The 16,310-nt window shown below is 51.2% G+C and overlaps 1 protein-coding gene across 5 annotated transcripts; it reads left to right on the top strand.

The window, feature by feature from the left end:
• Window positions 1-34: 34 nt before the first annotated feature.
• On the top strand, window positions 35-15,688 carry LOC127461011 (uncharacterized). 5 transcript variants are annotated; one of them, XM_051768235.1, is made up of 8 exons: window positions 35-176; window positions 9,399-9,489; window positions 10,141-10,200; window positions 10,842-10,949; window positions 13,154-13,225; window positions 13,330-13,422; window positions 14,530-14,677; window positions 14,952-15,688. In XM_051768235.1, exons 1-8 carry the CDS (start codon window positions 159-161, stop codon window positions 15,268-15,270), a joined length of 909 nt encoding a protein of 302 aa, XP_051624195.1. In that variant the 5' UTR covers window positions 35-158; the 3' UTR covers window positions 15,271-15,688. The 5 variants fall into 5 exon arrangements, with proteins under 5 accessions (XP_051624195.1, XP_051624193.1, XP_051624196.1 ...); XM_051768233.1 differs by lacking the exons at window positions 9,399-9,489; window positions 10,141-10,200 and adding exons at window positions 733-804; window positions 913-981 and having other exon boundaries at window positions 149-267; XM_051768234.1 differs by lacking the exon at window positions 9,399-9,489 and having other exon boundaries at window positions 157-267.
• The last annotated feature ends 622 nt before the right edge of the window (window positions 15,689-16,310 follow it).

Below are 16,310 nucleotides of genomic sequence, written 5' to 3'. Positions count from 1 at the left end.
ACGGGCAATGGGAGTTTTTTGGGGAGGCCTAGCAGAGGGAAGGGGCCGGTGGGGACGTGAGGTCACAGAACCCCATTTGATGTGCGGTCACAGAGCCCCACTGTGATCTGCTGTTCAGTGCCAGCTCTGGACACCTCTGAGGCAGCAGCAGCAGCAGCATGTTGCGAGCACTGGGGGTCGTGGTCCTCACCCGCTGCCTCCCCCTCTTTCTGGTGGCCCTGCAAGCCCAGGATGCCCAGTCTGCTCCAATGCAAGGGCAGGGAGCAGGTAGGCAGGCGGGGGCCAGCACCCACCCTGGGCTGGTGGCAGTGTGGCCAGGGCGAGGACTGGGTGAGCCAGGAAGGCAGCACGGTGCGGGCAGTGGGGCAGACACAGCCCGGAGAGGTGTGGAGGGGCTGCAGCTGCTTCAGGGGTTGTGGGGAGACAGGGTCCTCATGATCAAGGAGGAGGGGAGTGGCAGTGCAGGGCCAGAAACTTGGCACTCATCCATCACATTGCAATGGTTATCCAGCCTCGTGGCTGAGCTCCAGCACTGAGCCACAGGCAGGTCGTGTGGGCACATTGTGGCTTTTGCTTCCTTTCAGAGTTGCCAGCTCAAAGTCCCAAGGGCAGCCAGGCACCCCCGCAGCTGTGAGAACACAGACCTGTCTGTGTGCCCTGTCATTCCCTGACCCCCTTACACTTTCTGCCCTTGAGGTGTGATGGTAACTTCTTGTGGGTGTTTGGTTGTAGATGTGGCCAAAGGAAGGCCTCTTCCAGCTCCTGAGCCAGATTCCATGTTGATTCCAAGCTGGTATCTCAAGGGTGAGTAGTCAGGCTCTGCTATTTCACAGAATAAAGACCCCTTTTTTAGCATATTGTTCATGGGAAATGTATCTTCATATGTTAACGTCCTTCTAAAATCTACAATAGTGAAAGATTCCCAGAAGATACCTGTAGTTCCAAAGGAGCTCCTAAGAGCCTTGGAGAAAGCTGCATCTGGTTAGTATATCCCACTCTCTTAACCGTAGGACTTGGGATGCTGAACTTTTTGCTTACTCTGGGGATCTGCTGTAGCCTATGCAGCAAGAAGGGATCAGTCAGAGCCTCACTGCAAGGACACTCCATTTCACACCTTGTGTGGGCTGCTGAGCCATAGAGACAGCAGAGCTCCTGCTCCTAGACGGGCTTCCAGCTGAGAGCCAGGGGCAACTGCTGCTGCACTTGTACCATTACTGGCCAGAGCTGCTCTGTGCAGATGCTGATATCCAAGTGTTGGGAACAGGGCTGTGCTGAGTTTGTGTTTGGCTCATGCACAGCCCAGCATCAAGGCAGAAGTGATGTCCCAGGAAATCTTGGCTGCTCTTTCCAGATCTCAGGGTCAGGGGTGGGTTGGAGCTGGACACCCAACGTGAGGTCAGACAACTTACTTGAACGGCTTCCTAGAATGGCTCATTTGGTGAATTCAGTCTTGGGTGGTTTGGCTCTACATTTCTAGTTGCCTCACAAAAAACTTGGCTGTGCTTTTCCTCCTGTTTTGGGGGACAGTGGGCTCCTCCCTGCCGCTTGCCAAGTGCCATGGACATGGTATCGTGTTCCTGATGAGGGACAGTTACTTCTAATGAAACTGTCCCATGTTCTTTCTAAAGAGATGGAACCTAAGGCTGTGCAGAAGGAGACCTTCCAGATGGGAGAAAGAGACAGAGTGTCAGTCTTAGGTGATGGAGAGGCAATACAAGGCACCAGGACACCTGCTGAGCTCCAGAAACGTCCTTTAAGTGAGTGCACAGGAGACGCTGGTGTTTGAAAAGAGGAGTATTTCTGCTGTATCCCTGCAGCACTCTCCAAGGATGAACTGCAGGTCCCCAGCACACAGCCCTGGCCTGCAGCCTGAAGGAACAAACTGGGCAGTGCTGGTGCAGGCTCTTCTCCAGGAGAACCTTAAAGGATCCTTCTTGTCCCCTGGTCCTAAGACACCAGAGCCAGAGGCACTAGTCTCTGAAAACAAAATCCCTTGTGCATCTGAAGTGCCCTGAATCTGAGATTATCCATAGTGCAGAGCACAAACATTGTCTTGTGCATTGTCCTTTCTCCTGTCAGGGTCAGCTACTCTGGAAAAAGCCGAAACTGCTGACTATCAGGGGCTTAGCAAGAACTATATCTTAGGAACTGCAGCAGCCTCAGCTGTGCTCCTGCTTACCATAATGGCCTGTGCCATAGTCATGTCATGGCTAAGGAGGAAAGACACGTGAGTTGGCTTTTCACAAGAGTTATTTATTGCTACCATTGGCAATGGAGTGTTTGCACAGTGCTGGAGTGCCAAGGCAGCTCCTGGGCGCACTTTGCCAAAATCTCCATGGTATGGTCCTTTAACTGGGCTCTTAATTCATATCCATGAGTAGACTCCTCTGAAAGCTCTTGTACAGAAGGACCCAGGGAGACAGAGCAGCACAAGGACAAGCCCATAGAGATTCTTTCTGGGAAGAGTCTCTTTCTTTATCTCAATCTCTATCTCCATGTAGAGATAAAAGCAAAGCAGAGTCAGGAGAAGGAGCAGGAAGGGGCGAGAGAGACCAAGCAAACACAAAGTTCAACAACAGCTGCCGCCTGTCACCAGGGATCTTTGCGGCAGAGCTCGCCCAGCTGTACAGGAACATGGGCACAGATCCCGCACCTCTGCCCGCTTGTCCCAGCTGCTCTCTGGCTGACAGGGCCTCTTCACGGGAGAACTGGGTTTCCCTGGACTCACTCCAGCCCACACCATCCTGGTGTCCCTGCTACCAGTACCAGCAGGGGTACTTTACTTCAGAAGATAGTGTTTTGTTTAACGGATAATATATAAACAAATATATTGTTAAAAGACAGTGAGTTCTCACCTCTTTTGTCTGTTTGTGTTGTAATTGAATGCACAAAACTGGAAGCAGGGCTGGATCTGTGAGAGGAGCTGGAAGGGACCTGCACTCCAGGGCAGAACACTTTTGTCCCAGTATCAGCCTGGTTTTCCAGCTGGGACCTGTAAAGAACTGGTGAAAGGCAATGTATGATTCGCCATTGCTTCTTAAACTGACATAATGCAAAAAGCTTTGCCTTTGTTTAAACTGCGAACGCAAGTTGAGACATGTGCATTCAGTTAAAAGGAAAAACAGCAAGCTTCAGAAGTGGGGAAAGAGCCACCTTGGAAAGGGCTGTAACCCCCAGCTGTAGCCATAGGGAACATAAAATTTGGAAGTGGGGAGAGGTGGCACAAGAATTAATTAATTACGGAAGAAAATACGGTCAAATACTCCCTAACAATACTTATCCCAAATTAATTTGGCACACAGAATGCAGAACATCAATGCTCCCTATAAAACTCAGAAAACTAATGTTCTCCCCTGGGCAAGGAGGACATGTTCACACAAATGAAGAACACAGGCGAAAGAGAAATGGCTTCTGGGTTTGCAAAAAAGAATCCCAAAAATCCTGATGGACAGCCAACCCACTGAAAAATTGGAGGTACTAGTTAAAGCATGGTTGGCAAAAGAGGGATCAATAAAAGCTGTTGTCCCTGCTACAGCCCCTCCCCTAGAAGAACCACAAAAGGGGGAGGTGGTGGGAAACACTTTCATTCGTCCCCAGTAGGTAAGCTGGGGGATGGAAGGTGGTTTTCTATCAGATAGCTTAACAAAAATTCCAAAGGACACTTACGAATAAGTGTCCTTCAAAGTGCCCATAACCTTTTAGAAAGACACTGGAGGTCAAATATCTGCCCTCAAGGTTGAAGATGCCTCTTGGTGTGGAAACATTCCCTCATGCAAAGGTATATTTGTTGTGGATGCTTTTGGATACACTCAACCCCAAATGACAACAAGGGTAAGATGCTGGTTTCCAGGGGAGTAGAAAGCGATCAAAGCCCTTATGATTTTGGGAAAATTTCCTAGAAATCTTTTGGGGCTGGACCTCCTAAAGGGAAGGTCTTGGACTGCAGGGGCTTTCAGGAAGGAAACCCAGCATTTGCACCTGCTAGATACCACCCCTGCTCTTCCTCCCTCCCCAGTAACCAACAACAAACTTTACCCCTGACCCTTGGGAGCCAGAGAAGGAATCACCACAGTTGTTGAGAATCTAAACCAAAGAGGAATAGTGATCACAACCCCTTCCCCCTATAACACTCCTGTGTGCCAGTTGAAGATCAACTGTGTACCACTGAGGTCTTAATGCAAACACAGGGTCCCTCACTACAGCAGTCCCAAATATAGCCAAACTAATAGCCACCATACAAGAACAAACTCACAAAATTATGGTCATTACTGATGTTAAAGACATTCTTTTTATGGTTCCCCTGCAAGATCAAGATTAGGAGTGTTTTGCTTCTGTATGGGAAGGTCAGCAATACATTTTTACCTGCTCCCACAAGGGTTTAAACACTCACCCACTATAGTACACATCCACTGGAACAAGAACTGTCATTCATTCCTCCCACACCTGAGATAAGACTATATCAGTATAACGACGATATTTTGGAAGCAGGAGATGAAATTGCACCTGTACAGATAATCCAAAAGAACATTACTGAACACCTAGAACCCCTGGACTTACAGATCCCTCCTGAGAAAGTACAACACCCTTTGCAAGAGGTAAAGTTTTTGGGGATATGAGGGAGTGGAGGCAGTGGTCTGTATTCCCCAGACACCCTCACCTCCCTAGAGTATGCCTGAGAGCGGAGAAGATGTGCAACTGTGGGAGATGGGAACAAAGAAAGATACAGAAGATGGAGACAGAACCTGCAAGATTCATGGGAAGAAGAAGCCTTTGTGTGACAAACACTATGGACTGTTGCTTAGCATTCAGTGTTTATTATGTTCTTCCCTATGTTGTACTATCATGGTTTTATGAAAATTTCCCTAGTTGATTATTCCCTTGTGTTTCTGTTTTCTCATTGGCTGTTCGATGCTGTAGTGCAGATTCTCCTTAAAAGGCTAGTTCCCTCTCATGTTTTCCTTATAGAGATATGTTTCTTCCCTATCTTTCCTTGTATGTTTTCCATTTGCATATCTCCACTCAGTTCCACCCCTTGTTCCAGAAAGTTCTGCTCTCACTCTATATAAGGTGGGAGCCATGTTAATAAAGGGCCTTCTTGCCTTTACAACCCCATACCCTGAGGATGCGGAGGGCACGGAATGCGAGGAGGAAAAGTTTATTGAATGGAAGGCGACTGCAGGAAATTATGGCTGAAACAACAGATGAAGATATGATTTGAAGATATATAACACGATACAATTCAAACAGAGACTGTTATTATTTAGAATTGTCAATGCATGTTCCCTATCTGTTGTATCCCAGTTTTTATCGAATTTCATCATATTTTTCCCCTGAGAATAAAACCCTTTTTTCCTATTGGTTCAAGTTTGCTGCATCGCAGATGTTTCCCTCGTCCCCTGCTGATCCCTTGTTCCCTCCTTCCTTCCCTGGTTGGCTGTCACCCCTGTCAGTCCACTGCTCCTCCTGTTTTCCAGAACCTTCCCACCTTACCCTATAAAGAGAGCTAACCATCTCCAATAAAGGGAGATAGCCCCAAGCTATACTACTCTGCTTGAACCCATGGGTTGTTGAGTCTTCTTTCCACATCCACTTCGGCATGAGGAAATGTTTTTCTTTCCTTGTCGAACCGTGTCATGCAACAGACTTTGGGCCTGTTGGTCTTTTGGAGGAAGCATGTTCCCAATTTTTCAATAGTTGCAAGGCCCTTGTGCAATCTGCTGTGGAAGGGAGCAGAGTGGGATTGGACCCCCTTCATGATGAGGCCCTATAATTCCTAATTTTTGAGACTAACACACATCAATCACAAGACCCTATATGTTGGGGAAGAGGAAAAAGACTGGCAGAAATACCAGGCATGGAGACAGATCTATAACCCTTGAAATGACTAATCTATACCGGAATGGACAGTAAGTCACTGGAAAAGACGTTTAATTACTGGATGTGACAACCGTTGGACTGACAGTTTTTCCCCGGTTCTCCCCAGTTTTTGTTGTACTGTTATAGTGTTGTATGTACCCCAGCTTGTTGTTTTAAAAATCATATCCTCCATATTGTCTCCTTCCCTCACAGTTTTCCCGCCAAAACCTGTTGTTCTCCCCTGTTTTCCTGCTCCTCTGCCTGTGATTGGCTGTTATTTGGTGCAGTGCAGAGGTAGCTCCTATTGGCCCATTCTCCTAGTGACACCCAGACTCCGCCCATCTTTACCCTGTTGCCCTATCCCCAGAGTCCCTGAGCTGTCAATCCTTTGCTCCTCCCCTATCCCGAGTCCAGCCCCTGTTCCAACCCTATATAAGTCCCTGCTTGTTCTAATAAAGTTGGCATTGCTTCCCAGACCTCAGCTGTGTCCTGAACCTGATTTGGAGTGCTGCGTCCCCATTCCCTTTCCCCGCGGGCCATGGCACCTATACATCCTTCTGATTCCATGCAAACTGAGTGGGGATTTGCCAGTTCAGAACTGTCCAAACATTTATGGCAGTAAGGACATAGTAGTTCTACCCAACCATTGGATTTTACTCTCAAAGCTTTAAGGATGCAGAAAAACGGTATTCCACTTGGGAAATGGGTTGGTTTGTAGTCAATCCTGCCCTCTGGGAAGCAGAAAGAACTGTCCATCAACAATCAACAGTTTTAAGGGGACCTTTTAAAGCCATCAAAAAGGTTTTGTGGGGTGGTCCAACAAGCTCCTGTTCAAAAGTAGTATGCCCAAATTAAACAATGTTCTACCATCTTTCAAGTAACAGAAGGAGATTGCAAAAACATTCCCTTACAACATGAGGTAGCCCTGAACACCACAACTGACTCTTTATGTTCTATTATTTAGTTTGCTCCCCCACATTCAGAATAATTGCAGATGCCCAGCATCAAGGCAGAGTTGCCATGACAGGAAATCTTGGCTGCTCTTTCCAGACCTCAGAGTCATGGGTGGGTTGGAGCTGGACACCCAGCGTGAGGTCAGACAACTTACTTGAAGGGCTTCCTAGTTCATTTGGGTTCATTTGGTGAATTCAGTCTTGGGTGGTTTGGCTCTACATTTCTAGTCGCCTCACAAAAAACTGGGCTGTGCTTTTCCTCCTGTTTTGGGGGACAGTGGGCTCCTCCCTGCCGCTTGCCAAGGTGCTCAGGATATGGTACCGTGTTCCTGATGAGGGACAGTTACTTCTAATGAAACTGTCCCATGTTCTTTCTAAAGAGGTGGAGCCTGAGACTTCATGCAGCCTGTGCAGAAGGAGACCTTCCAGATGGGAGAAAGTGACAGAGTGTCAGTCTCAGGGGAAGAAAGACAGGCAGTGCCAGACACCAGCACATCAGGTAATTGCTGTCTGGGACTCACCAGTCAGAAACACTGTCGTCCTGAGGCTTCTCCCCAGCACCCGCTCCTGCTCATCCTGTCAGCAGCCAAACCTGGAGGTGTGAGCACAAAGAACTTGTTGTCCAAGAAACCAGGCACAGCTCTTTGAGGTTGACAGCTGCCTCTAGTATGTGTGGGGAGGGTATGGCTGGTAGTGTGCCAGAAAGATGCTCACAGAGGTCTCTCGACACTGTTGGGTTTTTTGTTTTTTTTTTCTTATAGTTTTGGGTCAGGCAGAAAAGATTTTCTCAACACAACACTATTCCCTTCGAAGTGGCAAACAGTAACCGCTGAGCCGCTCACCCTTGTCCCTCACCTCTCAACAGCCAGCTCCAGCTCCTGCTCTGAACTGTCTCTCATAGGGTCTCTGCTACCTCTGAGATTTCCACCTCCTGAGGAGGCAGCCCAAATTTCTTATTGAAAGAGAGGTTTGGCTCAGCCCTTTAATCAATTCCTATGAATTGTTGTCTTATAGCCATCCTCGCTTGCAGCCCTGCAGATGCACGTGAATGGAGAACCACGGGAGACAGCCACTGCCATATCATAGATGCCTCAGCTCCTTATGAGGGAGCTAAGATGCCTACATGCCACTACACGAGAAGAACAGGCCTGGATTCAACTGGGTGTAGTGAAATCCACCCCTGGTTTTCTCTTGGTCCTGATCTTGTGTGTGGCTCTGTCCTGCTCCCAGCCCCCATTCCGTCCAGCTCCGTGCCCCTGTTCTTTTTACTGCCTCTCTGCCTTGCTGTCCATCCCAGGAATTTTCAGCAGTCTCTCTCCTGCCACCAGCTCTCACTTCCTTGCTCTTTCCTGCTCCCTGCTGCTCTTTCTGCCTCTCTTCCCTGCTGCTTCTTCCTCCACCTCTCCTCTTCCTTGAGCCGCTTTCCCTCTCGCTGTCCCTTTGTTCTGTTTCCTGTCCCTATTTCGTCTGTCTTCCTGTCTCGGTCCCGCTCCCTGTGCCACGTTCAGCCAGGACTCCCGGGCGAACTGCTCCCTGCAGCCGGGACAGCACGCGGAGCTCCTGCAGCGGCAAGAGCTGGAACTGGGGTCCGGGAGAGGCGCCTCGGCCCCGGGGCTGGAGCGGGGCAGCTCCGCCCCAGCGGGGGCGCTGAGTCGGCGCGGGCGGGGCCCGCGGTGGCGGCGGCAGCTCCGGCCCGGGAAGCGCTGAAGCTCCGAGCGCTCCGGCCCCGCGGCCCCACAGCCCCGTCCCTCACGGCCCGGCACGAAATGGCGGCAGCGCGGGGCAGGGGCCCGCGGGCTGCGGCAAGTGATGTGTCCCTGCCCTGCCACAGGCGGGAAGCCGCTTCATCTGGTTTGGGGTTACCTGTCCCAGAGCCGATGACGAACCGGGGGAGTTGCAAAAACCCGTGGAGGGGATTCAGGGAGAGTCTGGATTTACACCCCGTTAAGGACGTTCGTCGGTGTGTTCGTCGGTGACTCCCCTCTGGCAGAGCTCATTGAGAGAGTTTTAAATGAGATTGGAACCGGGGAGGGAATAAGTCGGGGACGGAATAAGGCAGGCTCACTTGGGATAAGTCTGGGGGCAACCTGCCGATATTAAAGGGAGGGTAGCAGAGGGAAGAAGTGCTGTCTTCAAACGTCATGAACCTGGAGCAAAACTAGTGGGAAAAGCAAGTTTCTCACCGGAATGCTGGGAGACAAAAAGAGGACCAAGGAAAGGCACTTGCACTTGGCTCTTTTATGCAGCCTTCATAGCGAGGCTTATGATAGCAATTTCTGTAAGCAAGACCCAAGTGCCTCTGCACTCCCATGCACAGTGCTGCCTCCCAAAACAGATCCACCCTTCTCCACTTCTGCTCCTTCCACACCAATGCAGAACGAGGAAATTTAACAGCGGGCAGACTCAGGACTTCACGGGCAATGGGAGTTTTTTGGGGAGGCCTAGCAGAGGGAAGGGGCCGGTGGGGACGTGAGGTCACAGAACCCCATTTGATGTGCGGTCACAGAGCCCCACTGTGATCTGCTGTTCAGTGCCAGCTCTGGACACCTCTGAGGCAGCAGCAGCAGCAGCATGTTGCGAGCACTGGAGGTCGTGGTCCTCACCTGCTGCCTCCTCCTCTTTCTGGTGGCCCTGCAAGCCCAGGATGCCCAGTCTGCTCCAATGCAAGGGCAGGGAGCAGGTAGGCAGGCGGGGGCCAGCACCCACCCTGGGCTGGTGGCAGTGTGGCCAGGGCGAGGACTGGGTGAGCCAGGAAGGCAGCACGGTGCGGGCAGTGGGGCAGACACAGCCCGGAGAGGTGTGGAGGGGCTGCAGCTGCTTCAGGGGTTGTGGGGAGACAGGGTCCTCATGATCAAGGAGGAGGGGAGTGGCAGTGCAGGGCCAGAAACTTGGCACTCATCCATCACATTGCAATGGTTATCCAACCTCGTGGCTGAGCTCCAGCACTGAGCCACAGGCAGGTTGCGTGGGCACATCGTGGCTTTTGCTTCCTTTCAGAGCTGCCAGCTCAAAGTCCCAAGGGCAGCCAGGCACCCCCGCAGCTGTGAGAACACAGACCTGTCTGTGTGCCCTGTCATTCCCTGACCCCCTTACACTTTCTGCCCTTGAGGTGTGATGGTAACTTCTTGTGGGTGTTTGCTTGTAAATGTGACCAGAGGAAGGCCTCTTCTAGCTCCTCAATTGAATTTCATATTGATTACAAGCTGGTATCTCAAGCAGTGGTGGAGTAGTCAGTCTCTACTGATTTCAAAGAAGAAGCACTCCTTTTCCGTGTGTCAGTCATAAGAAATCTATCTTTATACATCAATGTCCATTTTTAAATCTAAAATAGTGAAAGATTCCCAGAAGATACCAGAGGAGCTCCTAAGAGCCTTGGAGAAAGCTGCATCTGGTTAGTATAGCCCACTCTCTTAACCGTAGGACTTGGGATGCTGAACTTTTTGCTTACTCTGGGGATCTGCTGTAGCCTATGCAGCAAGAAGGGATCAGTCAGAGCCTCACTGCAAGGACACTCCATTTCACACCTTGCATGGGCTGCTGAGCCACAGAGACAGCAGAGCTCCTGCTCCTAGACGGGCTTCCAGCTGAGAGCCAGGGGCAACTGCTGCTGCACTTGTACCATTACTGGCCAGAGCTGCTCTGTGCAGATGCTGATATCCAGGTGTTAGGAACAGGGCTGTGCTGAGTTTGTGTTTGGCTCATGCACAGCCCAGCATCAAGGCAGAAGTGATGTCCCAGGAAATCTTGGCTGCTCTTTCCAGACCTCGGGGTCAGGGGTGGGTTGGAGCTGGACACCCAGCGTGAGGTCAGACAACTTACTTGAACGGCTTCCTAGAATGGCTCATTTGGTGAATTCAGTCTTGGGTGGTTTGGCTCTACATTTCTAGTTGCCTCACAAAAAACTTGGCTGTGCTTTTCCTCCTGTTTTGGGGGACAGTGGGCTCCTCCCTGCCGCTTGCCAAGTGCCAAGGACATGGTATCATGTTCCTGATGAGTTACTTCTAATGAAACTGTCCCATGTTCTTTCTAAAGAGATGGAGCCTGAGACTGTGCAAAAGGAGACCTTCCAGATGGGAGGAAGTGACAGGGTGCCATTCTCAGGGGAAGAAAGACAGGCAATGCCAGACACCAGCACATCAGGTAATTGCTGTCTGGGGTTCACCAGTCAGAATCACTGTCGTCCTGAGGCTTTTTCCCAGCACCTTCTGCTCGTTCTGTCAGCAGCCAAACCTGGAGGTGTGAGTGCTGAGAAGCTTTTGTCCAAAGAAACCAGGCACAGCTGTTTGACAGCTGCCTCCAGTGTGTTTGGGGAGCATGCTGCCATCAGCGTGCCAGACAGTCGCTCGCAGATGCCTCTGGATGCCGTGGGTTTTTTGCAATTTTTCTTACACTCTTGGCTCAGTCAGAAAAGATGGTCCTAACGCAATGTTGTTTCCTTTGAAGCGGTAAACAGAAATCATTGAGCTGCCCCTCTCACTATGTCTTCATGCTCAGGAGTTTTCAGCAGTCTCTCTCCTGCCACCAGCTCTCACTTCCTTGCTCTTTCCTGCTCCCTGCTGCTCTTTCTGCCTCTCTTCCCTGCTGCTTCTCCCTCCAACTCTCTCCTCTTCCTTGAGCCGCTTTCCCTCTCGCTGTCCCTTTGTTCTGTTTCCTGTCCCTATTTCGTCTGTCTTCCTGTCTCGGTCCCGCTCCCTGTGCCACGTTCAGCCAGGACTCCCGGGCGAACTGCTCCCTGCAGCCGGGACAGCACGCGGAGCTCCTGCTGCGGCAAGAGCTGGAACTGGGGTCCGGGAGAGGCGCCTCGGCCCCGGGGCTGGAGCGGGGCAGCTCCGCCCCAGCGGGGGCGCTGAGTCGGCGCGGGCGGGGCCCGCGGTGGCGGCGGCAGCTCCGGCCCGGGAAGCGCTGAAGCTCCGAGCGCTCCGGCCCCGCGGCCCCACAGCCCCGTCCCTCACGGCCCGGCACGAAATGGCGGCAGCGCGGGGCAGGGGCCCGCGGGCTGCGGCAAGTGATGTGTCCCTGCCCTGCCACAGGCGGGAAGCCGCTTCATCTGGTTTGGGGTTACCTGTCCCAGAGCCGATGACGAACCGGGGGAGTTGCAAAAACCCGTGGAGGGGATTCAGGGAGAGTCTGGATTTACACCCCGTTAAGGACGTTCGTCGGTGTGTTCGTCGGTGACTCCCCTCTGGCAGAGCTCATTGAGAGAGTTTTAAATGAGATTGGAACCGGGGAGGGAATAAGTCGGGGACGGAATAAGGCAGGGTCACTTGGGATAAGTCTGGGGGCAACCTGCCGATATTAAAGGGAGGGTAGCAGAGGGAAGAAGTGCTGTCTTCAAACGTCATGAACCTGGAGCAAAACTAGTGGGAAAAGCAAGTTTCTCACCGGAATGCTGGGAGACAAAAAGAGGACCAAGGAAAGGCACTTGCACTTGGCTCTTTTATGCAGCCTTCATAGCGAGGCTTATGATAGCAATTTCTGTAAGCAAGACCCAAGTGCCTCTGCACTCCCATGCACAGTGCTGCCTCCCAAAACAGATCCACCCTTCTCCACTTCTGCTCCTTCCACACCAATGCAGAACGAGGAAATTTAACAGCGGGCAGACTCAGGACTTCACGGGCAATGGGAGTTTTTTGGGGAGGCCTAGCAGAGGGAAGGGGCCGGTGGGGACGTGAGGTCACAGAACCCCATTTGATGTGCGGTCACAGAGCCCCACTGTGATCTGCTGTTCAGTGCCAGCTCTGGACACCTCTGAGGCAGCAGCAGCAGCAGCATGTTGCGAGCACTGGGGGTCGTGGTCCTCACCCGCTGCCTCCCCCTCTTTCTGGTGGCCCTGCAAGCCCAGGATGCCCAGTCTGCTCCAATGCAAGGGCAGGGAGCAGGTAGGCAGGCGGGGGCCAGCACCCACCCTGGGCTGGTGGCAGTGTGGCCAGGGCGAGGACTGGGTGAGCCAGGAAGGCAGCACGGTGCGGGCAGTGGGGCAGACACAGCCCGGAGAGGTGTGGAGGGGCTGCAGCTGCTTCAGGGGTTGTGGGGAGACAGGGTCCTCATGATCAGGGAGGAGGGGAGTGGCAGTGCAGGGCCAGAAATTTGGCACTCATCCATCACATTGCAATGGTTATCCAGCCTCGTGGCTGAGCTCCAGCACTGAGCCACAGGCAGGTCGTGTGGGCACATTGTGGCTTTTGCTTCCTTTCAGAGCTGCCAGCTCAAAGTCCCAAGGGCAGCCAGGCACCCCCGCAGCTGTGAGAACACAGACCTGTCTGTGTGCCCTGTCATTCCCTGACCCCCTTACACTTTCTGCCCTTGAGGTGTGATGGTAACTTCTTGTGGGTGTTTGGTTGTAGATGTGGCCAAAGGAAGGCCTCTTCCAGCTCCTGAGCCAGATTCCATGTTGATTCCAAGCTGGTATCTAAAGAGTGAGTAGTCAGTCTTTACCGATTGCACAGAATAAAGACCCCTTTTTAGCGTGTTGTTCATGGGAAATGTATCTTCATACTATATCCTTGATAAATCTAAATAGGGAAGAATTCCCACGAGTTCCCTGAAGAATTCTCTGAAGCACACCCCGAAATTCCTGAGGAGATCCAGACAGACTTGGAAGAAGCTCCATCTGGTTAGCAATATAACCCACTCTGTCAACTGTAGAACCACACAAGCTGAGTTTCTTGGTTCTTGTAGGGATGTGCTGTACCCTACAGAGCAGGAAGTGATCAGTCATATCCTCACTGCAAGGACACTCCATTTCACACCTTGCATGGGCTGCTGAGCCACAGAGACAGTCCAGCACAGCTCCTGCTCCCAAATGGGCTTCCAGCTGAGAGCCAGGGGCAACTGCTGCTGCACTTGTACCATTATTGGCCAGAGCTGCTCTGTGCCGATGCTGATATCCAGGTGTTAGGAACAGGGCTGTGCTGAGTTTGTGTTTGGCTCATGCACAGCCCAGCATCAAGGCAGAAGTGATGTCCCAGGAAATCTTGGCTGCTCTTTCCAGACCTCGGGGTCAGGGGTGGGTTGGAGCTGGACACCCAGCGTGAGGTCAGACAACTTACTTGAAGGGTTTCCTAGAATGGCTCATTTGGTGAATTCAGTCTTGGGTGGTTTGGCTCTACATTTCTAGTTGCCTCACAAAAAACTTGGCTGTGCTTTTCCTCTCGTTTTGGGGGACAGTGGGCTCCTCCCTGCCACTTGCCAGGGTGCCCAGGACATGGTACCGTGTTCCTGATGAGGGACAGTTACTTCTAATGAAACTGTCCCATGTTCTTTCTAAAGAGATGGAGCCTGAGACTGTGCAAAAGGAGACCTTCCAGATGGGAGAAAGACAGAGTGCCAGTCTCAGGGGAAGAAGGAGAGGCAATACAGGGCACCAGGACACCTGCTCAGCTTCAGAGATGTCCTAGAGGCTAGTGCTCAGGAGATGCTGGTGTGCGAAAAGAGGAGTATTTCAGTGTATCCCTGCACTGCTCTCCAAGGATGAACTGCAGGTCTCCAGCACACAGCCCTGGCCTGCAGCCTGAAGGAACAGACTGGGCAGTGCTGGTGCAGCTGCTCACTGGCACAGAGGCTTTTCTCCAGGAGAACCTTAAGGGTTCCTTCTTGTCCCCTGCTCCTTAGACACCAGAGCCAGAGGCACCAGTCCCTTGAGCATCCTGAAGCACCTGAATCTGAGACTACCCATAGTGCAGAGCACTATTGTCTCTTGCATTGTCCTTTCTCCTGCCAGGATCAGCTACTTTGGAAAAAGTTGAGACTGCTGGTCAGTGGGAGCCAGGCAAGAACTATATCCTTGGAACTGTAGCAGCCTCAGCTGTGCTCCTGCTTGGGATAGCGCTCTGTTGTATAGTCATGTCACGGCTAAGGAGGAAAGACACGTGAGTTGGCTTTTCACAAGAGTTATTTATTGCTACCATTGGCAATGGAGTGTTTGCACAGTGCTGGAGTGCCAAGACAGCTCCTGGGAGCACTTTGCCAAAATCTCCGTGGTATGGTCCTTTAACTGGGCTCTTAATTCATATCCATGAGTAGACTCCTCTGAAAGCTCTTGTACAGAAGGACCCAGGGAGACAGAGCAGCACAAGGACAAGCCCATAGAGATTCTTTCTGGGAAGAGTCTCTTTCTTTATCTCAATCTCTATCTCCATGTAGAGATAAAAGCAAAGCAGAGTCAGGAGAAGGAGCAGGAAGGGGCGAGAGAGACCAAGCAAACACAAAGTTCAACAACAGCTGCCGCCTGTCACCAGGGATCTTTGCGGCAGAGCTCGCCCAGCTGTACAGGAACATGGGCACAGATCCCGCACCTCTGCCCGCTTGTCCCAGCTGCTCTCTGGCTGACAGGGCCTCTTCACGGGAGAACTGGGTTTCCCTGGACTCACTCCAGCCCACACCATCCTGGTGTCCCTGCTACCAGTACCAGCAGGGGTACTTTACTTTAGAAGATGACGAGTCTTTAGTGGATAATAAATAAATAAATAAATATATTGTTAAGACCAGTGAATTCTCACCTGTTTGGGCTGTTTTTATTGGGATAGAATGCACAGAGCTGGAAGCAGGGCTGGATCTGTATGAGGAGCTGGGAGAGACCTGCACTCCTGACGGGACACTTTTGTCCCAACATCAGCCTGGTTTCCCAACTGGAGTTTCATCCGCTAGAATGGGCATATGCTGGTGAGACGTGAGGTGCAAAGGCTTGTCCATGAGCTCATTTGGATGCTGCCTGGAGGACTGCATCCTCTGGAAGAGTGATCCATGTGGCATCAGCTTGTGGAGAATCATTGCCCATGGAATGAAGTCACATTGGAGAAGATTGTGGAGAACTGTCTTCCATGGGAGTGACTGTCACAGCCCAGTGGGAAATAAGGGTTCGACCACTCTGGAGTTAGAGGGTGAAATGGTCATTTATTGAAAGGTGCACCAGCTTATAAAGGGTATAGGTGGAAGGTACTGGAAAGGAAGTCGGGATTAGGTTGGAGCATGCAAATGGGAGACATATAAGGAAGATAGGGGTTGGTCATAACTATAAATGGGGATTGTTGACCATAAAAGGGATAACCATATAAGGGAGTGCTGCAATGCAGCACTTAAAAACCAATCAGGAGAAAGGGAAGAAAAGAATACAGAATCATGTGGATTTTTCTAAAAAACATAAAAATGGGGTACAACCAGGGGTAAAAATACTTTGTGTGCTGCAGTCCAGGGTTGGGTTAGGATAATGACAGTAATAAAGGGCTCTTTACAAGGTGGAAGGTCTGAGGCTATCACAACTAAACAAGTTTGAAATAAATTATCAAGATTCGAAACAGATAAACAAATAGAATCAGTCCCCGTTTCTTTCACAAGTTTCACCCATTGTCCATGTTTGTGTAGACCCATGTGGCCAGCGGCACTGTTTTTGTTGGCATTCCACCAAAGGTGAGGATGGTAAGGATGACACCTGTGGTGGTTCTTGATATATTCTTATTCGTTTTGAAGGTATCCATCGTGGTCCAGTGTCTGTTGAAACACAAG

This window comes from Manacus candei, unplaced genomic scaffold (genome assembly GCF_025592945.1).
Source record: "Manacus candei isolate 608988 ecotype Guabito, Panama unplaced genomic scaffold, ASM2559294v1 h1tg000093l, whole genome shotgun sequence".
NCBI classification, from domain to species: domain Eukaryota; kingdom Metazoa; phylum Chordata; class Aves; order Passeriformes; family Pipridae; genus Manacus; species Manacus candei.
Note: the sequence above shows the minus strand (reverse complement) of the source record. Positions and strands in the feature narration are given on the sequence as shown.

Excerpts from the sequence above, each read along its gene's own strand:
- LOC127461011 (XM_051768232.1), top strand. The coding sequence starts at position 7,805 with ATGAATTGTTGTCTTATAGCCATCCTCGCTTGCAGCCCTGCAGATGCA. Across the intron at positions 8,770-10,140 it reads CCCGTTAAGGACGTTCGTCG|TGAAAGATTCCCAGAAGATA; the intron begins GTGTGTTCGTCG and ends AATCTAAAATAG.